We start from the raw sequence: 22,727 nt of genomic DNA, 5'->3' as shown, positions 1-22,727 counted from the left end.
TGAATAGTTTTGATTAACCGGTTTCTTCTTTGACGAGGAGTCATCGTCGTCGTCGTGTGGTGAAGACGAGGCATCACTGTCGTAGTAGATGATCTTCTTGATGCGCCTCTTCTTCTTCCCGTCTCTTTTCTTGTGACTCGAGCCTGAGTCGGTTAGCTTGTCGTCTCTAGGCTCGTTGAGGAAGGACTCATTTTCCTTGTCGTTGACCACCATCCCCTTTTCCTTAGGATCCATCTCTTCGGGCGATTAGTCCCTTAGATGAAGAGTACGACTTCGATACCAATTGAGAGCACCTAGAGGGGGGGTGAATAGGTGATCCTGTAAAATTCAACACTAAATTCCAACAAACTTGATTAAAGAGATATCAGCGCAAGTTAATCAAGTCTAAGAGGCGAGCTTTTGCGAACACAAATAATCACAGAGAGAGCAATCACAAGAGACACGCGATTTTATCCCGTGGTTCGGCCAAGTAACACTTGCCTACTTCCACGTTGTGGTGTCCCAATGGACGAGGGTTGCACTCAACCCCTTTCAAGTGATCCAATGATCAACTTGAATACCACGGCTTTCTTCCTTATAGTTTTGTTCCCGTTTGCGAGGAATCTCCACAAGTTGGAGCCTCTTGCCCTTACAATATTGATCTCAAAGAATGCACAAGAGTAAGGTTGAGAAGAGCAACACACACAAGACTCAAACACGCAGCACAACCACGCACACAAGTCATGACTTGAGCTCGAAACACAACACACTGGAGTTCACAACTCAAATGGAGCTCAAATCACTATCACAAAGAATCGAATGCGTGAAGTTGGAGTCTTGGAGTCTTAGGATGCTTAGTGAATGCTTATGTAACTCCTCCATTTGCCTAGGGGTCCTTTTATAGCCCCAAGGCAGCTAGGAGTCGTTGGAGGCCAACAAGGAAGGCTATCCTTGCCTTCTATCGAGTGGCGCACCGGACAGTCCGGTGCGCCACCGGACAGGTCCTGTAGACGGTCCGGTGCCTGATCTCCTTCCAAATTTGTCATATCTGACTGTTGCTCCTCTGGGCTGATTGGCGCACTGGACAGTCCGGTGCACCAGTCGACCGTTGGAGCAGTCCACGTGTCGTGCGAAGATTGCGCGGCCGACCGTTGGCGCAGGCGACCGTTGGCTCTCCGGACAGTTCGGTGAATTATAGCCACGTCACCCCTTTGCTTTTCCCGAGGGCGACGAGTTCGCCGCGGATGACTCACCGGATAGTCCGGTGCACCATCGGACGGTCCAGTGATTTTTAGTCGTACGCCGCCGTCGAGTCCCGAGAGCAGCGAGTTCACGCGGACCAGTCTGGCACACCGGACACTGTCCAGTGCACCACCGGACACTGTCCGGTGCACTACCGGACAGTCCGGTGTGCCAAGCCGAGTTGGAGTTGGCTGCACAGAGCCAAGTCTTTTTCCAATTCTTTTCTCACTTTTTCTAGCACTTAGACAAAACACATTAGTACTCAAAACAATGTACTAAGTCTAGAAACGTACCTTGTTATATGATTTGCACTTTTTTGCTTCTTTGGCACATAGCAACTCACATACTATGTGTTGGACACTTAATCACCAAAACATTATAGAAATGGCCCAAGGGCACATTTCTCTTTCATGAATAGTGACTATGAACGGTGAATAGTGACTATGAACGAACGATGAACAGTTCGTATGACGAACGATGAACAGTGACTATGAACGGACGATGAACGATGAATAGGGATTATGAATGAACCGACGAACGATCGAATGATCGGACGAACGAATGATCGGAATTTTGGCAGCATAACGGCTGAACAATATTATTTGGACGAATGAACGGATGAATGATCGAACGAACGAACGAACGAAACATGAACGATCGGACGAACGATCGAATGATCGGACGAACGAACGAACAAACTATGAACATGTGGACGAACGATCAAATGAACGACCGAACGTCCTTGTGCTTGTGTGGGAGTGGGAGTGGGGGGAGAAGTGAGTTGCCATGAAATGGCTTGGAGTGTCTTGAAGGGAGGCCCTTGCCCCTCTATTTATAGGCAAGGTTGGGAGGATTAGGGGAAGGAGGCGAGGATTAGTGGGAGGATGCGAGGATCAGTGGGAGATAAACATGTATTAGTCATGTATAAGTGAAATTAGCTTGTAGAGCTTACTGTATGACACCGGAGGCGTACGTATACGTATGAACATGAGGAAAATTATAAAGAAAATAGGGACTTTAAAAATGATTCTGTAAGTATTTCTCAGGAGGAAAATATTTGGAGAATTATCGGTGGAATATTTGGGCAGCATTTTTGGAAAGAATTTGAGGGGGATCACTGGGGAAATATTTGTAGGATATTTTGAGGAGGATTTTGGAGAGGATATAGACCACTATATTTTATTTGTTGATATCAACTCGCAAACAAACATTTTGAAACGAAATTTAAAATTCATTTTGAATTTAGAGCGAATTTAAGAAATTTTCAAGATTTGAAGTTTTTGGGTGCTATAGTCCTTTTCCTAGTTCTTCCAAGCGCAGGATAACCCCAAGGGGTATAGAGATATTGAAAGTCGCTTAGAGGGGGGTGAATAGACGAAACCTGAAAATTATAAACTTTGAACACGCACTATGCCCGGGGTATGTTAGAATTAATTCAGAGTGCGGAAGATAGTTCTCATTGCTTGGAGTTGCTCAATCAATGCGGATAACTTTGGGAGCCAACTCAAATCAATATGAGCAAGGGAACTTTTTAGAGAGAGGAAGGAGGGAAAACAAATCAAGTGGAGATCAATACAAATGAACACGGTGATTTATTTACCGAGGTTCGGTTCCGAAGAACCTAGTCCCCGTTGAGGAGGCCACAAAGGCCAGGTCTATTCCAACTCTTTCCCTCTTTCAATCGGTCACACAGACCGGTCGAGTGCTTCTTAATCAATTGGGTCACTAAGACCCCGTAAGGATCACCACACACTTAGGTGTCTCTTGCTTGCTTTACAAAACACTTGGAAGGTTTAGAAGGTAAAGAAGAAAGCACGATTACAAAAACCAAGCAACAAGAGCGACAAATAACACACGGATCGCACTCTCTCAAGTCACTAAGCACTAGTGATCACTTGTCTTAATTGTGGAACTTTGAGAGTTTAGAAGCTTTGAATGGATTTCTAGCTCTTGTATTCAAGGTGTATGAGTGGAGTGCTTGCTTGTTATGAATGGAGGTGGTTGGAGTTGTATTTATAGCCTCCAACCACTTCCTAGTCGTTGCTCCTTTTCTGTCGACCCCGGACGGTCCGCGCCCCTGGTCCGAACGGTCCGCCCCTGCACATCAATGGCTGAAATCGTAACGGCCAGCAGTAACGACTATATCAACGGCTATATAGCATTTAATGCGTCATCAGATGTCAGATAAAGCAGTCGCGGACGGTCCGGCCGTGCACACCGGACGGTCCGCGAGGACGCTAAAAATGAATTTTACCGAACCCGTCACCTTCAGGTTTTTCTGGTTTTTCAACGACCGGACGGTCCGCGCCTGAGGTCGGGCGGTCCGCGCTTGGTCTCGGACGATGCTCGCTTCTCCATCGGACGGTCCGCAGTGTTAACTTGCGTTTTTGAAGTGTTCCTGTCCGAGGCACACCCTGGTGTCGCGGACGATCCGCCGCAAGGGCCCGGACGGTCCGCACATAGGTGTTTTCCAAAAAGGTTCTCCTGTCCGAAATAATATACGATATTCCGGACAGTCGACTTAGAATAGTTGTAGATGAACTTATGCACCTGAGAAATGATCAACTAGGCAAACTAGTTAGTCCATAAGGTTAAACATCAAAATCGATTATAGAAAATGTTTAAGTTTATTTCCCTTTCAGATATATTGGAATTGGACTTGCATGTGAGATAACTATTTTATGAAATGTAGGCCGTGGTTATGGCTGATTCGATAGAAAAGAGGGAATAGTGTGCATTTTTCGTTAGAGATTCCCTAAAATAAAGCGTCACATCTTCATTCAATTGATTGTGCTTGTGCGGGATGATGTTGGTACCAATCCATAACAATCAAAGTCGAATTGTGAGCCTATTAATAAAGCAAATTCAATGAAACAACAACCGGCGTGTGCACAGGATAACAAACCATACTTTTAGTTATATATTTATTTATATTTGAGCTAGTGATTAGTTTTATTCTTGTAACTAGTTTAGCTGTTTCAGCAAAGTAGTCGTTCTCGTGTGATGAGAAAGCTTGTGTAGCTTAGTTTAACTTGTGTAGTTCATCAAATTCATCACGCAAAGCCGCTCGGCTGACTGGGAATGTGCATTACTTGTTCAATAAATAAGAGTAAGATACAATAGCCATTCTTAAACTTGGCATGTTGTATCAATTAGATCCCCTAAGTTAAAAAACTAGATCATATAACTTGGCCGGCCTGTGCAAAACCATCAGAAATCGGATGCTCAAACCGAATACTGATTTGGTGTGCTACGATTGAAGCACACTAATAAAAGTCTGTAAACCAAATTTAGAGACTCAAATGATTTCAACATGACATGCCATGTCGACACTTTGTTTGAGCAAACCCGATTTTAGACAGTTTTGAATGAGCCACTAAGTTTCCACACCCGTTTACCTGTTTTAAGTTCGGGGAGTCGCTGCTGCATTTTAATCAGTAAATAAAATGTATCTATCTGTTACCAATCATCTACGCTATGGTTAAGTAATAAAATAGATGGATCTTCATATTAGAAAACACGCAGACTAGTATTTATACTACTGACTAGAGAATTGCAGGCATGAAACCGCAGTCATGACTCAGGCCCACCTTACATAGTCCCATTGAGTTGAGTTGACATACACCTCCAGTCCAGAAGACCTTCTGAGTTCTGAGCGCCAGACCCTTTCAGTTTTCACCTCATCCTTAAAATGCGACACGTAGTTTCCTTATCAGAAATTGGTAATATGGTCTGATCAGAACAAGATGTTGCCAGGAACACTTTCCAAAATCCTACTCCATCCGTTCTTTTTTATTTGCCACGTTTTAGTTAAAAAAATGAACTAGTGGGAGTGTTGCATAAGCTTATGCTCTGTAATATAGTTTCTTCAAATAACTTCCGAGCTGGGGTGAGATAGAGTCTGCAGCACCCTGAACACACTTGTGGTAAGAAAAGTCTTCAGTGGTATCATCGTTTCTCAGCAAAATGAAGCACCTTGTACCTGGGTGACTAGGATTCAACCCGATCTGCACGTAAGACGGGATGTTAAAAGAATGGTCACGACTTCAGAAAAAAAAAAGGCACGACCACTGCCTAATACTTTTCACGTCACGTTTACAGCATGCAATTTTGCAATAAACAGGGATATATATCAAGGTGTAATTTGACAAAGGGCCATCTGCTCGGTGAGGAAAGATTATTGTTTGCTCAACCACGAGAAGCTTTTACAATGCTTGCAAGGCTGACGACGATATTGTATAAAGGTCAAATTTAATGCACGTAATGTGTTTCCAGTAGATTCAACAGCATGTCAGTGGCATTTTTCTAACACTAATGTATGGACAATAGGCTTGACCAAATGACAAGCACATATACACAAGAACGTAATCAAAATAGGATATCTTCTCATGCAGCTCATGATTTCACAATGATCAAAATTAACATATCCGCTTATTCTATTTGGTGTGAGTGGGTTTGCTGCCGTATAGGTTTCTCAACCTTTTTTTTCTTCTTAATAAAATGATCAGTGTGTTTGATAGAGAAAAAAGAACAGGTATCAATCGATAATCATCACCTTAATTTCTCTTACTCCCACACCGATCTTTTCAGCACCTCTGGAATGAAATTTCAGGGCCTCGATTAACTGTGATTTATCTGGCTCCGCCACATATCCATTTAACGGGTACCTTCATCATACAATTAAAAGAAATTCAATAAAGGATAATCAATATATATATTTTTAAAAAAGCAAATCCTTATGCATAAGTCATGCCAAAATAAACCAGTAAAATAGCTCCATGGAGGAGGATGTCTTCTTACTCTCTTAGCATGTTTTGTAAGGAAGTACGCATATCGATAATGTTATCCCATATACTGACTTTAGCATGAAGAAAGTCCTGGTCGATAGTTATAGCAACACCATTGACGGTCGTACTGCCTTTAGAAGACTTGCATGCTAATCTACATATCGAAGCATTTTCAGTACTTTGTCTACGGGTATCCAAATGATTCTTTTCAAAATTCCGAACTTTAGAGCTGCATAGGAAATCATAGATGCTCTCATTTTGTTCTGGTTCATGTGGCTGCAAAATACGGTAACTGTCAGCATTAAATTCAATAACTGAATATCCTACAAGTATATTTAAGATGGTGGTTTATTTTCATCAGCCACAACCAAATACATCAGCGTAATTGCTGGTTAGATTGAATTTAGAAAACTATATCAGTCAAGAGATCACCTTTTTTTTCTCGAAAGCGCAGGAGAACTGCGCGATATTATATTAAAGAAGAAGGACAGTTACAGAAAAAACAACTGAGGCGCCTATGGCGGCCAGTAACAGGCATACAGAAACCCATCCATGACTAAATAAGAAACTAACACAAGTTACCACAATGCTAGCTAACTAGCAGGGATGCCCGAAATGGGGGCGGTGAGCAAAGATAATTTCTTTGCACCGGCCATCTCCCATAGGTGAACCTCCAACTCAACTCTTCTAATAGCATCAGCAATACTGGGGCTCTTATTGTCAAAAACACAGCCATTGCGTTGCTTCCATAAGGTCCAAACTCCCAGAATGACTAGAGAATTGAGGCCGTCCCTTGCAATTCCAGAGACTTTGGTACATAACGTTCTCCACCATTCAAGAAAAGCACTATCCTCAGATGGCAAGAAACGGCAGGTTCACTTGAAGAAGCAATTTAAACCAGAATTCTCGAGCAAAGACACATCCGATCAACATATGGTCCAAGGTTTCTTGATCCTGGTCACATAGTGGACATCTCTCTGGATGGTCCATACCTCTTTTCTGCAGCCTGTCTGCTGTCCAAACCTTCCTGCGTGCGACCAACCACATGAAAAACTTGGTTTTTGGAGGAGCCCAAGTTTTCCATATTCTATGAAAAGGTTCAAACTCAGAAGATCCCAAAAAGAAACCCCTATATGCTTCCCTTGAGGAGAACTTTCTGTTTGCAGCTAGACGGAAGAAATGTTTCTTCAACTTGAGGTCTTAAAACAATTGAGTCAATTAAATCCCACAAAATGAGAAATTCATTGATAATTCCAACAGAAAGAGCTCCTTGAATGTCAGAAATCCAGCTCTGATTAGAGATAGCATCCACCACTGTTCTCTTGCTAACCCGTCTCTTAGGAATGATCCCAAATAATCGAGGGACTAACTCTACAATTCTGTGACCCGATAACCACCTATCAGTCCAGAAAAAGGTTGTTGCCCCATTACCAAGCTCAGTTTGCATAGCCATGGAGAAGAAATCTTTGACCTTTTTAGGGACCTGGATAGCAAGAGAGGCCCACGGGCGAGATGGCTCAGTTTTAGCCAGCCAAAGCCATCGCATTCTAAGAGACCATGCAAGTTCTTTCATGCTAGAAATGCCTAGACCACCCAATTCGCGAGGCCTGCAAACAATTCCCCAAGCCACATGACAGTGACCACCTTTTACATCTTTTCGGCCTCGCCACAGAAAACCTCGACGAATTTTATCAATGGCTTTAAGGGCCCAAGCTGGAAGGTCAACAGCCATGGCCAAGTAGATCACCATCCCTGTGAGGACATGCTGGACGTGCACCTTACGACCAGCTTTAGTCAATAACTCAGCCTTCCATCCAGATAGTTGATTTGCAATCTTATCAATGATGGGTTGTACTTGGAGTTTTGAAAGCTTTTTAATGGCAAGCGGTAAACCTAGATAGCGGCAAGGGAATTCAGCTAACTCACAAGGCAACATATTTTGCAGCAAAGCAAGGTCCTGATCTCCACATCTAATAGGGTACACGCTGCTTTTCTGAACATTCGTACGTAAACCCGAAGCATCTCCAAACAGCTGAAGACAATCCAGAATAACATTGATATCCAAGGCTGCCGGCCGAAGAAAGATCACCACATCATCCGCATAGAGAAAAACCCGGTGTTGCAATGCCCGAGGAGCAAGGGGCTGCAGCAGTCCATCCTGTGCGGCCTTATTAATCAGGAAGCCCAGAGTGTCCATGACCAAGATGAACAGAAAAGGAGACAGAGGATCCCCCTGTCGGAGACCGCGACGATGAAGAATAGGTTGTCCAGGTAACCCATTAAGTATCACCTAAGATGAGGAGGTCCATAGCAATCCACTAATAATGTCTCTCCAGACCTGGCCAAAGCCCAAATGTTGCAAGACTTCCAGGAGGAAGGGCCATGAGACTGAATCAAAGGCCTTTGAGATATCAAGCTTTAGAAGCATCCTAGGTTGCTTTTGTTGATGGAGATAGCGGGTGGTTTGCTGCACCAACATAAAATTATCCTGAATGAAGCGGCCTTTAATAAAAGCACTTTGGTTAGGAGAAACCATATCATGAAGTCTTCCAGCCAACCGATTAGCGAGGAGTTTAGTGAGCAATTTTGCAACACTATGAACTAAACTGATAGGTCTGAAATTTTTAACTTGATCGGCCCCCTCAAACTTTGGGATAAGGGTGATATAAGCAGTGTTAAGGATCTGAAAATTAGCGAACCTTCTGCTCCCAACCGCCGAGAAAACAGCCATAACATCAGCCTTAATAATCTCCCAGCAGACTCTATAGAATTTGACTGTGAACCCATCCGGCCCAGGAGCCTTGTTCCGAAGGAAGGTGTAAAATTGTGTCCCATACCTCCTCAGTGAATGGTGCATCTAAGGCTGACAGATCATGACAAGGAATTCCCAAACTTTCCAGAGAGATAGTTTGCTCTCTATCGCTGCATTGTTTTTTTCTCGAACACGCAGGAGAGCTGCGTATCATTATATTAAAAGAAGAAATAAACAAGGTCTAAAATAGACCGGGGTACAACTGACGCCTTACGGTGGCCTGAACGAAACTAGCATAGACTGACTCATCTATAAAACTCTAGGCTACATGAGAGAGGGAGGCAACAAGGGATGTCAACCCCTTGGCCCCGGCAGTCTCCCACAGACGGCGCTCATCCCCCACATGGATTAGGAAATTAGCAACATTAGGGGAAAGACCATCAAAGATGCATCTGTTCCGGTGATTCCACAAAATCCAAGCGCCCAGCATAATGAGGGAGTTTAGGCCACCTCTGAAGGACCCCTGAATAGCTTCATTTGCTTGATGCCACCACTCCATAAAATTAATATCCGTTGGTTGGGGGGCCAAACCCTGCAGCCCGAATTGCCTTAGAAGGAGGAACCAACATTCTCTTGAGAAAACGCAATTCACAAGCAGATGGTCAATTGTCTCCCTCTCCTACTCACATAAAGGACATTTTTTCCGGATGATCCAGCCCCCGCTTCTCAAGTCTATCTGTTGTCCAACATTTCTTGTGAGCCACCAGCCACAAGAAGAATCGACATTTGGGCGGAGCCCAAGTTTTCCAAATCCGCTCAAAAGGTTCAAACTCCACAGATCCAATGAAGAGCCCCTCATAAGCGGCTTTAGTCGAATATTTGCCATTAGCAGCCAACCGAAAAATATGTTTGTCCTCCTTATGGGGGTCCAGATCAACATGTGCCACCAAATCCCAAATACGCAGGAAGTCTGCAAGTGCACCAACAGATAAACTCCCAGGAATATCATTAATCCAGCCATTATCCTCGATCGCCTCCTGAACTGTCCTTTTGTTAATCAGCTTCTTAGGAATGGTCTCAATAAGTCGGGGAGCGATATCCCCAATCCGCTGCCCACCCAACCATCGATCACTCCAGAAAAGGGTAGAAGTTCCATTTCCAATCTCAGAATACAAGGCTACTTGTAGAAACTCTCGAATTTTTTTCGGGGTATGCAAAGGCAGGGATGCCAAGGGCCGACCTGACTCAGTTTTTTGCAGCCAAGCCCAACGCATTTTAAGGGCCCAACTCAGTTCAATGATGCTGAAAATACCCAATCTACCAAGCTCTCGAGGTCTGCACACACTGCCCCAGCCCCCAGGCCACTTCACAATGGCCACCCATGGCATTTTTACGACCACGCCAAAGGAACCCTCTTCGAATTTTATCAATGTCCTTCAAAGTAGTAGAAGGCAAGTCTACAACCATAACACTATAAATCAGCACCCCTGTCAAAACAGATTGCACCAATACACTTCTTCCTGCTTTAGTCAACAAATCAGCTTTCCATCCAGGTAGTTGATTAGCTATTTTATCCACAATGGGCTGCACCTGCTCCCTTCTTAATTTATGTAACGACAGGGGCAGCCCAAGGTACTTGCAAGGAAAGCTAGATATCTCACAGGGCCAAAACTGTTGAATAATCTCTAAATTGTCTTCATGGCATCTGATGGGGTAGACACTAGATTTTTGATTATTATTATATAAACCAGAAGCCTCACCAAAAAGCTGAAGGATGTCTGAAACCATAGTCATGTCCTCTGCCACGGGATTAATAAAAAGAACCACATCATCAGCATAAAGAGAAACCCGGTGTTGAAGCTGCCTAGTAGAAAGAGGTTGTAATAAACCTTCCTCATCTGCTTTAGAGACAAGTTGACCAAGCACATCCATGACAAGCACAAACAGCATCGGAGAAAGAGGATCCCCCTGTCGCAGCCCTCTTCTATGAGAAATTATGCTTCCCGGATGACCATTAACTAACACTCGAGTAGAGGAAGTGAGAAGCAGCCCTAAAATGATATCTCTCCAGATCTGCCCAAACCCTAGATTCTGCATGACCTCAATAAGGAAGGGCCAGGAAACCGAATCAAAAGCTTTAGTAATATCCAGCTTGAGCATCAGGCAAGGATGCCTTTGTTGATGAAGTAATTTAGCCGTCTGCTGAACCAACATGAAATTATCCTGGATAAAGCGACCCTTAATGAAGGCATTTTGGTTTGGAGAGACCAAATCGTTGAGCCTTGAAGCCAATCGAGAAGCCAATATCTTTGTGATTAGTTTTGCAAAGCTGTGAACAAGGCTGATAGGTCTAAAATCTTTGACTTGATCAGCATTATCTTTCTTTGGGATTAGAATGATAAAAGCAGAATTCAGCTTATGAAAATTATCAAATTTTCTGTTCCAAATCGCAATCACCGCAGCCATAAGATCCTCTTTAATAATGGACCAGCAAATTTTGTAAAATCTACCAGTAAATCCATCTGGTCCAGGAGATTTATCAGAGGGCAGAGAATTTATAGCATTGCACACTTCTTGCTCAGTAATGGGGCTGTTCAACTCGATCAAATTTGGAGATGGAGTGCCAGCAGTTTCCAGAGCCTCAAGGTTAATCGAAATATTTCTGTCTTTACTAGCCCCAATTAAATCAAAGTAAAACTGATCCACTGCTGCAGCTATGTCATTATGAGCAGTAAGGACTTGATTTCCAACAGTAAGCTTGGATACACTATTTTTCTTCTTTCTGTACCGTGCAAAGGAATGGAACAACTTAGAATTTGCATCTCCTTCCTTGAGCCAAGAAATTCTTGATCTAAGGCGGGCAATGGTACGCTTGGTTGAGGCCAAAGCCAGAGCGAGCTTCTTCAATTTACTTAACAGCCACCTTTCCAACACAGACAGAATACGACCATCCTGCGCAATCTCAAGTTGATGGATCAAATCTCTAGCAAGATGCAGTTGAGTCTCAATGTGCCCCACCTTCTTGCTGCTCCATCCTTGAAGGGCTTTGGCTGTCCCTTTGAGTTTTAAATCAAAAGTGGAGAAGGGGCAGTGGCCAACAGGAACCGAATTCCAGGCGTTGTGCACCACATCGTGGAACCCTTCAATTTTCGTCCAGAATGATTCAAAATGGAAGCGCCTTTTAACACCTTTGCAATCTTTGAGACCCAATAATAAAGGACAGTGATCAGAATCTTCAGAAGCCGCACTTTGTAACACTGCACCAGGAAACAGCTCCTCCCAATCAATAGAGCACAGGACTCTATCAAGTTTGACAAGAGTGGGTTGATTCTGCTGATTAGACCAAGTAAACTTGCGCCCATGGAGTGGAATTTCTTTAAGAGCGAGATCATCTACCAATTTTTTGAATCGACCCATCATAGCCCGATTAATATGTGAGTTGTTTTTATCCTCGGCATGCAAAATGAGATTGAAATCCCAGTAATCATCCAAGGACCCTGACAAGCTGCTCTAATATGTCTCAGCTCTTGCAGAAATTCAATCTTGGCTTCATTAGATTGAGGTCCATACACACAAGTAAGCCACCACTGGTGTCCCTCCACTGAACAAAACTGCACAGAAATACTATGGATGTCTGTCCTGGTAGCTCCAGTTATCCCCAAGTGTCGTCTCCAAGCAATAAGGATTCCACCCCTCGAACCATTAGAAGGCAGGGCCAATGAACCGGTAAAATCAGACCCCAACATAGAGAGGAGAGCACGCGGAGAAGGTTGTGCCATCTTAGTTTCTTGAAGACAGATTATATCCGCTCCATAACAATTAAGGAGCTCACAAACAGAATTCTGTCGAGCTAGAGAATTAAGACCTCTAACATTCCAAACAATTATTTTTTCCGGATCCATGTGGGATTCATTGACCAGATCAGCCTTGGCATCATGGCCGGTAAGGACAGCACCATTAGAGACTAATTTAGGAACAAAATTCTTCTTCTTGCGGAATCTTGAATGCATGTGGAATAATTTGGTATTAGCATCACCCTCACGCAGCCACCCAATTCTGGAACGAAGCCTGGCAATTGTCCTTCGAAGAGAAGATAGAGCAAGGGAGTGTTTCTTAAGGCATAAGAGAAACCAAAGCTCAGCTGAGGAAAGACCACGACTGTCTTGAGCAATTTCCAACTGGTGCAGGAGCACACGGGCAAGGGCTAAAGAGGCTGAAATATGCCCAACCTTTTTAGCACTCCAAGCCTGCAGCCCACGAGCAGTAGCTTTCAGTTTAGAGTTCAAAGTTGCAAAAGGACACTGCACAGCTGGAACAGAATGCCAAGCCAACGAAACAGCCTCCAGAAATCCCTCAAACTTAGGCCAAAAGGACTCAAAATGAAATCGGCGCCTTCCTGCCATACTATTATCATTCAGGCCCAAAAGGAGGGGGCAGTGGTCTGAGTCATTTGAGGCAGAACTCTGAAGCAAGGAATTTGGAAATAAATCCACCCAGTCTAATGTGCATAATACTCTGTCAAGTTTCACTAGGGTTGGGGGATTCTGCTGACTAGACCAAGTGAATTTCCGACCAATTAAAGGGAGCTCACTTAGGGCAAGATCATTGATGAAGCTACGAAATCTTCCCATCATAACTTGGTTTATGTTAGTATTATTCTTATCTTCAGCTTTATAGATCATGTTGAAATCACCATCAATCATCCAAGGGCCATGACACAGCAATCTCAGGTCCCTAAGCTCCTGCAAAAAAAGGACTTTTTCACTATTTCCCTGTGGTCCATACACGCAAGTGAGCCACCAAGTTCTCCCATTGCAATTGCATAACTGCACCGAGACACTATTATTCCGCACATACAACTCTCCAGTGGTATCCACACAGTGCTTCCAAGCCACCAGAATTCCCCCGCTGGAACCAACAGCAGGGAGCTCGATATGGCGATCAAAATTAGAACCCAAGGCAGAAAGGAGGGTTCCACGACTAATAACATCCATTTTGGTTTCTTGCAAACAGACGATATCTATTCTAGCCGAATCAACTAAGGAACGAACAGAAGCTTGCCTAGCTGGGGAGTTTAATCCTCGAACATTCCAGATTAGAACACGTTCTGGATCCATTTATCTTAAGGGTGCAGGGAGCGACCGAAGAAGACAAAGGGAGCAACTACATGTCTTCAGGAGGCTGCCAGCCAAACAGCGCTGCCAGAGCCTTTATATGAGAGCCTGACAAGGGTGTCTTGAACAGATTTGCATATTCATCAAGCGCCCTCTGATCCAAACCATTATTATTGGTAATTATGCCTACTGCTCTCATGATTTTCCTAGTAGCACGACTGTCAAGGTCAGCAGAGGTAAATTCAACACCCACTCCAGCAACTCTGCGACTGCGTCTTGGAATTGGTTTGGTGGGCAGCTTGTTGCCTGATTTTAAGAGCTGTATGGGAGAAGCAGGCAGAACTCTAGAAGGCCGCCGGGATACAGACGCAAGGAAGGCTTGTCTTTGGTGTGAATGAAGCGCCTCCTGCTCAACAGAGAGAGTCCCCCCACATATGGACACGGGAGCCACCGCAGCTGGAGTCACCTAAGTGTCTACCACAGCCGCAGTGAGCTCAACCACATCCGAAGTAGGAACATGGGAGGGAGAAGCATCCACCAAGCAAGGAGATGTAACAGCACTTGCCATAGCCTTGATATAATCAGGCGCCTCAGTACAAACCACCGCCGAGCCAAGATGTCATGGACCTTCGGTCCAGTGTCATGGATCTTCGGTCCATGGGGATAGCTGTCTTCTCCGGCGAGGTTATACCCCTCTGCCGCAGGCTTGGTTCTAGGGTAGCAGCCCTAGGCGCTTGAGAGTCATTGCAAGAGAGAGAGATTGGTTTGATAATATATTCCTTCTTCCTTTGTCTCCTGCGTACAGGCCTATATATAGGCCACCGGTTGACCAACTAGGCAACCACTAATTAGGCAAGTGACTAATTGAAATTATCTCCCCTACAATTTAGGTCTATCAATTTAGCCACCAAATCAGTCACTTTCCTTTGCCATGCCTTCCTTGCGCGCGCTTTCCTTTGCCATGCCTTCCTTGTACGCGCTTTCCTTTGCCATGCCTTCCTTGCGCGCGCTGCTGCCAGCGCCCGTGCCCTCCTTGCGCGCGCTGCTGCCAGCGCCCCCTGCGGCCTCTCGCTTTTGGTGCGCATAGGTGCGGCCCCACATGAGTGGCCGCTCCCTATGATGCCCATGACATCTCCCCCTCCCTTGAGGACCAGCTCGTCCTCGAGCTGCCATAGACTTACCTAACATGACTTAAGGTTAAGCCTTTTACATCTCGGCTTACCTTTATTATTTAAGACGAAAATACAAAATAATTGTGGAACTAAAATTTAAATTTGAACTGCAGCTATGTCCTCCTGTCCTCCTGGATCCCAAGGAAAGAGCTGAACTGCGGCCTTCACGTTGGATGAAAGGTGGAGGAGGAACCAGCCTGTTCTTATGTTGGGTCTGTCCAGCACCAAGGCAGGTGCCCGAATGAAGGAGACGACCCTCTTTGGCCGTGCAGGGGGGTTGCATACCTAGATCTCGACTTCTGCAGGGGGTTCAAAAAGTATAGACGAGACCTGGTGGTTGGGTGCGCAGGCTGCGAGTTGGTGCAGCGATGAGCTGATCAGCAAGTGCAGCTTCCGCACCGCCCGCCTAACAAGGAAGCCGCGCACTGTGGCTTGCAGGCGCACCACGGCCTGCTCATGTGATGACGGCCATGGGGTGGCCCTGGAGGCCACAGCAAGGTGCTTCTCCCCACGAAGGGACTGTACCTGGCGGCGTGCCAGGAACCCTCGCGCTGCCGTCTGAAGCCGCACCGCTGCTTGGAGTTCCTTCTCTGTCTTCTCCTTGTAGCGGTGGAACATCACAACGAACTGATCCCACTGCTCTGCGAAGCGGCCAAAACTCTCTTTGAGCCGAGTGAACGCATCTAGAGTTGGAGAGGGCGGGTGGGAGGGCGTTGCGGCGGCTGATGGCGCGGCGGCTGGTGGTGGTGAGGGATGGGCGGCTGGTGGTGGTGAGGATAACCTGGATCTGATACCAGGTGTCATGGACCTTCGGTCCAGTGTCATGGATCTTCGGTCCATGGGGATAGCTGTCTTCTCCGGCGAGGTTATACCCCTCTGCCGCAGGCTTGGTTCTAGGGTAGCAGCCCTAGGCGCTTGAGAGTCATTGCAAGAGAGAGAGATTGGTTTAATAATATATTCCTTCTTCCTTTGTCTCCTGCGTACAGGCCTATATATAGGCCACCGGTTGACCAACTAGGCAACCACTAATTAGGCAAGTGACTAATTGAAATTATCTCCCCTACAATTTAGGTCTATCAATTTAGCCACCAAATCAGTCACTTTCCTTTGCCATGCCTTCCTTGCGCGCGCTTTCCTTTGCCATGCCTTCCTTGTACGCGCTTTCCTTTGCCATGCCTTCCTTGCGCGCGCTGCTGCCAGCGCTCGTGCCCTCCTTGCGCGCGCTGCTGCCAGCGCCCCCTGCGGCCTCTCGCTTTTGGTGCGCATAGGTGCGGCCCCACATGAGTGATCGCTCCCTATGATGCCCATGACACAAGATCACCCACAAGTTGTGTCGCGTGCGCAGAATTAGCCATTGATGCACCATCAAGCTCCAACATAGGCAGCTGCTCTGAAATTAGAGAACCTTCCTGCTTCCCACACAGCCGTCTTCTGTAGTAAACCTTAGTTACCATGCTGGATGCTTGCAAGCCAGCCCTAATACCATAAGTCCCAGCAGGCAACTTTGAAGTAGACCTAAACGGTTTTCCAGCCAGGGATTTCCTGCCTTCAGCTCTGGAATCAAGCCGGACTGTCTGAGCACTCACAAGCGACGGAACAGTGACCGAACCAGGGGGTGGCTCAAGGTTCACGTTCTGCTTAACGCAGAGGAGATCATCATCAACTTTGAGACTACCCTGAGCGGAGGTTGTGGCGTGAGTAGATACAAGCGTCGGAACTGTGACCGAACCAGGGGGTGGCTCCAAGATCACATTCTGCACAACGCATAAACCACCACCAACATCTTCGGTAAAACCTTGAGTGGAGAGTGTGGGGTGGCCAGACTCAAGCGTCTGCAAACCGGCCTCAGGAAGTCCAAGAAAGGAGGGCGTCGGAGCTATGACCGAGCCATGGGGTGGCTCAAGGGTCACGTTCTGCACAACCTGAGGATCCCTGCAGCTAGCTTCACGAAAACCATGGCAGGAGGACGAACCCTGAACATAATGATTTGTGCCTTGATCACGACCAAAGGAAGCGCCACTACTCTGACCTCTGTATGCGGGCGAAGAACGGGAGGCAAATGACTACGAGGTTCTGCAGGAGTGATCACTGAGGATGGAGGGGGGCGGGGAGCTGAATTTTCAGTGCCAGCAGCAGCCTTCCACCGAATGTTAACTGGATAGACCAGTCTTAATTAATCAAAACATCAAGCAGAGTTAACACTTAATGCTCTCACAAAAGAAATCAAAAACTATTTGTCAAACATTTATCCTTACACAATCATCAAACATGGGCACGAAAATAAGAAAAAATATTAAATAGTTAGTGCATCCATCTTTCTGCAAAAACTAAACTCCACACAATCAGTATTGTAAATACTGGTGTCATGTGCATCAACCCTCAAAATTGTCATCGTCACTTTCTGGGAGTGCATTGAAGTGTGTGTTGAAAATAGTGTGCATCTGTCACTATGGCAGAATGTTTTGAATACAATCATAGATACACACCTTTCCCGAGTGCATAATTTCAAAAGGCCCTGACGTCCCATTGAAAGGCTCTTTGCCCCAAGCAACTGCATCGAGACTTCCACACAGATTGTCCACTGAACATTGCTTTGCAGCATTTATAAAACTTTGTGCAGGCCTCTGAAAAAAGCATGATAAACTCACAATACGCCTGGAAGACTTAAACAGGCAATTCACGTAAAGAAATAGTACAAAAATCATATGGTACTTACAGAAAAACATGCTTCAGAAAATGGAGACGAGATCGATAACCGAGTGCGCTGCTGCTTTAAACCTTGACTGCTTAATGCATGGAACTGCCCAGTTACAGACAAGCTATCTGCAATAACCAGCAAGTGCTCCCGGCGAATGTTCCTCCCAGTATCAGTAGTCGCTGATTTCAAGGACTGAAAATATAACAAGTAAAATCAATTCTCAAAATGAAGCAACAGCAGGCAATCAGGCTCCCAAACATTTATCAAGTTAAAACGAAAACCAATGGCAACAAATACATGGGGGAGGAGGCACATACTTCAACAAAGTATTTCCATGCTGAGTCTATGCCATATGAACAGAAAATATCAGATACATTGCTTGGTTGACTCAGCTCCCAGTCAATCAACTCCATTACTGGAATGCAAGCATTTTGTAGAGTAGGCCAGAACCTCCCCCCTTTACAATGCTCAGACATACAAACTTTAACAAGAAGTTCACCATCATGTGGACACTGGATCTCAACATCCTTAAATTCCAAAAAACCTGCACACAAAAAGAGGATAAGCAGCCAAACATCAAATGCTATCAGATTTGTAGATGTAGGATCAAGTGAAAATCTTCAAAAATGATGCTTTCTTTTTTTGAGGGGGAAAGGCTGTAGGGGAAACCCCTACAGCACGCTTTTATTAAAACTTAAGAAAAAAAGGGTTTCAAGCGGAGTCAAAGAAAACAGAGAGGTAGCTATCGAGAATTTAGCCAAAGCAACACTCTAGACTTAAGAGAGGTATTTTTTTCTCGAACGCGCAGGAGAACTGCACGTTATTATATTAAGAGAGGGAAAAAGGTCCAAGAGGACCAAAGTACAATGCCCGGAGGGCAAGCAAAACCAACTAGACCAGAGAGGGATTAAATCTCAGCATTTACAACTTCAACATATCTTTGAAGCAGCATCGCCCAGAAGAAAAAGAGGGAGCCTCATTCCTGAAGATAAAATCATTCCTCTACTTCCATATGCACCATACCACCAGGGCCAAAATTTCCATGAAAAAGCTATGACCAAAGGCGCCCTTGGCAGCTTCAATCATCGAGAAGAAATCAAGATCATGATTCCATTGGAAACCCACATAATTCCAGCATCCCGTACTGAAAGGACAGCAAAACAGTAGATGATAAGTCGCCTCCTCACAGTGCAGGTCACACATAGTGCAGTCAAAGTTACTGTCAGATGCCAAGAAACCCTTTCTTCTGAGGATGTTCTTTGAGTTAATTCTATCTCTGAAGACCAGGCACACAAAGATCTTGAATTTCTTACCGACCTTGGACTGCCATATCCAATTAAAGGCTGCAGGGGGCTGAATTGACTGGAAAGTAAGATTATAGAACTTGGATGAGCTAAAGTGGAGTTGCCCCACGGGTAGGTCCATTTGTCTTTACCAGCTCTAGAATTCTGGAGGTTACTGACAATCTCATGAAAGGCTTGATATTCCTGAGCAGCCTGAGGGGATAAAGGAATAAAGGAGTATGAAAATTGTGTTCCAGATTCATGCTGTCCAAAAATACTTGAACCGAACTATCTTTTTTCCTGGCAAAAGAGAAAAGGCAAGGAAAAGTGAATTTGGGGGAGATATTATTCCAAACTTCTTGCCACAGAAGGACTGTCCTGCCATCCTCAACACAAGGCATAGCATGGCCTCTAAAATAGTCAACCAGCCTGAGAACATCCTTCCACCAGAAAGAACCTGTTTCAGGGGAGCCAGGTTTTTCAGAGGTGGTTTTCCAATGCTTGGAATAAAGAGGTCAGAACAGTCTCCAGGGTTGCAAGAGTGGTTGCCAAATTCAAGAATGTTCGATATGATCTCAAGAAATGGAGCAAATCTTCTACCTCCAACTTGAACCGTTTGATTACAAATTGTAATGAAGTTATTTTAGTCATTGATAAACTGGAAGAACAAAGATCTCTGTTTATTCAGAAAAATAATTTGAGATCAATCAACAAGACTCAGATTGACATGCTTCTAAAATACAAAAACAGCTACTGGAGGCAACGATACACTGAAAGATAGGTCACTTTTGGGGATGAATGCACTAAATTTTTTCATGCTGATGCAACAAACAGGTACAGGCACAGGCACAATGTCATTGCTACCTTAGCCAATGAGGAAGGTATTAGCTTCTCATATCATAAAGAAAAAGTTGCCTATCTCTAGAGGGTGTTCAAGGATCGTATGGGGGTCTCTGATGACCCCACCATGATCTTCAACCTTGCAAACTTGGTTCATCCCGTGGAAGGTTTAGAGGACCTCACTATGTCGTTCTCTACAGATGAAATCGATAGAGTTGGTTTCCCCAAATCAAAGTGCATTTATTAAGGGGCGATTCATCCAGGACAACTTCATGTTAGTACAACAGAAATCAAAACTGTTTCATCAACAAAGATTATCTCGGCTGCTCCTCAAACTTGACATCACCAAGGCCTTTGACTCAGTCTCCTGGCCCTTTTTAATTGAAGTCATGCAGCAGTTTGGGTTTGGACAGATCTGGAGGGACATGGTTTGTGGTCTCCTTGCTTCATCCACCACACAAGTCATGCTCAATGGGTTTCCTGGACAACAAATTCAGCATAGAAGAGGGCTTAGACAAGGGGATCCCCTTTCACCGATGCTATTCATATTGGTCATGGATGTCCTTGGACACCTATTTATAAAGGCAGAAGAGGCAGGTTTATTGCAGCAGCTAGCAGCAAGAAGACAGCTACACAGAGTCTCCATTTACGCAGATGATGTAGCCCTCTTCTTACACCCTACGGTGGATGAAATCTCCATCACTCTTGATATCTTGCAGCTATTTGGCAGTGCCTCTGGTCTCAAAAATAATGTGCAAAAATCCAATGTCTACCCCATACAGTGTTCAGAAGAAACTCTCTTGGAAGTCCAAAGTCTGCTACGGTGTGAGATCGCAGCTTTTCCTTGCAAGTACTTGGGACTTCCCCTATCCTTGCACAAGCTGTCCAAGCAACATTTCCAGCCGTATGTTGATAAATTTGCTGACCAACTTCCTAATTGGAAAGCTGATTTGATGACCAGAGCAGGCAGGAGAATACTAGTGCAACATGTACTCACAGGTATGACTGTGTATCTGGCAATGGCAATTGATATACCCCACTGGGCAGTTGATGCTATAGATAAAATAAGAAAGGGCTTTCTTTGGAGAGGAAGAAAAGAAGCTAAAGGGGGACACTGTTTGGTGGCTTGGGGCAAGGTGTGTTGCCCACTTCAGCTGGGTGGACTGGGTATCTCTAGTCTACCGGAACTTGGATGGGCCCTCCGGATGCGATGGCTGTGGCTACAAAAAACCGACTCTAGAAGACCTTGGACAGGGCTTCCTATTCAGGTTCCAAGTAAAGCCAGAGCGTTCTTCAGTAAAGTCCTTGTCTCGATGGTAGGTAATGGACATAGTACCCTCTTCTGGTCCGATAACTGGTTGCAGGGTAAAAGCATCTCGATCATTGCCCCTAGCCTATTTTCTATAATCCCAAAGAAGATAGCAAAAATTAGAACGGTTCATGAGGCCTTGTTAAACAACAGATGGATTTATGATATTAGAGGTGGTCTTACTGTTGGAGTTCTGGCAGATTACTTTAAGCTCTGGGACTGTCTCTCTGGTTTTGAGCTGCACCCTCTCATTGAAGACAGACACATCTTTAGTATAGCCCGAGATGGAAAATATTCAGCGAAGGCAGCTTACAAGGGTCTCTTCCTGGGATCCTGTGCATTTGGACACTATAAGAGGGTTTGGAAAACTTGGGCTCCATCAAAATGTCGTTTCTTCCTCTGGCTGGTGGCCCATAACAGGTGCTGGACTGCTGACAGATTAGCAAAAAGGGGGCTCAATCATCCTAGCAGTTGTCCATTGTGTGATCAAGAACCTGAAACTATTAATCACCTGCTGGTCTCATGTGTGTTTGCAAGGATTTTCTGGTATAATCTGCTCAGAAAGTTCGGATTGGATAACTTGGCTCCCCAGCCGGGCCTGACTTCCTTCCTGGAATGGTGGGAGATAGCTTCTGAAACAGTTCAGGGCATGGTCAAGAAAGGTCTGAGTTCGCTGATCTCTTTAGGGGCCTGGACGATCTGGAATCACCGTAACAGATGTGTGTTTGATGGACAGACTCCCAGTCTCCCCTCTATCCTTCGGCAGGCTGATGATGAAAGAAGACTTTGGGAATTAGCTGGGGCCAAGGGTCTCTCCTTCTTGGCAGCTTCTTTGACAAATGGTTGAACCCTACTGTTTCTATTTTAGTAGTTTTCTGAGTCTGGCTTCCTTGGACTCTTTCACTTATGTGCGGTACTGGCCTCCGTAAGGAGTTAAATGTTGTAATCCTGGTCTACTATAGACCTTTTTTCCTCTTCTTAATATATTTTAAGGCGCAGTTCCCCTGCGCTTTCCAAACAATGTTGAATCGATAGAGTTGTGCAGAATACGCCTACTGACAAGGCGCCTGGCCCTGACAGATTTAATGGTAGATTCTTGAAGTCCTGGTGGCCCATCATCAAGGATGACTTCTACAAGTTATGTCTTGAGTTCTTCGACTACCAATCTTGAAGGTCTTAACACCTCTTTCATTACTATGATCCCCAAGATCAGCAACCTGATTAACATTAATGATTACAGACCCATTTCCCTCCTCAACATAGCCATCAAATTGATCACCAAACTCCTTGCCAACAAACTGCAGCCCAAGATGCCGAGTCTTATCCACAGAAATCAGTATGGGTTCATCAAACTCAGATCTATTCAATATTGTTTGGCTTGGACTTATGAGTATATTCATCAATGTCAGCAGTCCAAAAAATAAATAGTGGTTTTAAAGCCTTTGATACAATTGAGCACAATGCTATCTTGGCAATGCACAGACAGATCGGTTTCCCTGATAATTGGATCAGTTGGGTTCAAGCTATTCTCAATTCAGGATCATCTGCAAT

General features: G+C 44.9%; 2 protein-coding genes across 7 annotated transcripts in view; one reads left to right on the top strand and one right to left on the bottom strand.

Annotated features, from left to right (window-relative positions):
- Positions 1 to 4,524: 4,524 nt before the first annotated feature.
- The window catches only part of LOC100501057 (DNA dependent RNA polymerase D largest subunit), a 68,029-nt gene continuing 49,826 nt past the window's right edge, over positions 4,525 to 22,727 (bottom strand). For 4 of the 6 annotated variants that reach the window (XM_020539025.2, XM_020539026.2, XM_020539028.2 and 1 more), the window contains 6 exons: positions 18,062 to 18,288; positions 17,763 to 17,936; positions 17,533 to 17,670; positions 6,022 to 6,284; positions 5,777 to 5,888; positions 4,525 to 5,228 (listed from right to left, as the gene is read on the bottom strand). In XM_020539025.2, the coding sequence (XP_020394614.1) occupies positions 5,067 to 5,228; positions 5,777 to 5,888; positions 6,022 to 6,284; positions 17,533 to 17,670; positions 17,763 to 17,936; positions 18,062 to 18,288 (1,076 nt within the window). In that variant the 3' untranslated portion in view covers positions 4,525 to 5,066. 6 annotated transcript variants of the gene reach the window in all.
- Positions 20,953 to 22,190, top strand: LOC118476092 (uncharacterized). The gene has a single exon (XM_035964194.1). The coding sequence runs from the start codon at positions 21,073 to 21,075 to the stop codon at positions 22,021 to 22,023; it is 951 nt and encodes a 316-aa protein (XP_035820087.1). The 5' UTR covers positions 20,953 to 21,072; the 3' UTR covers positions 22,024 to 22,190.

Source organism: Zea mays, chromosome 1 (genome assembly GCF_902167145.1).
Source record: "Zea mays cultivar B73 chromosome 1, Zm-B73-REFERENCE-NAM-5.0, whole genome shotgun sequence".
NCBI lineage: Eukaryota > Viridiplantae > Streptophyta > Magnoliopsida > Poales > Poaceae > Zea > Zea mays.
This window is presented reverse-complemented; position numbering and strand designations above follow the sequence as displayed.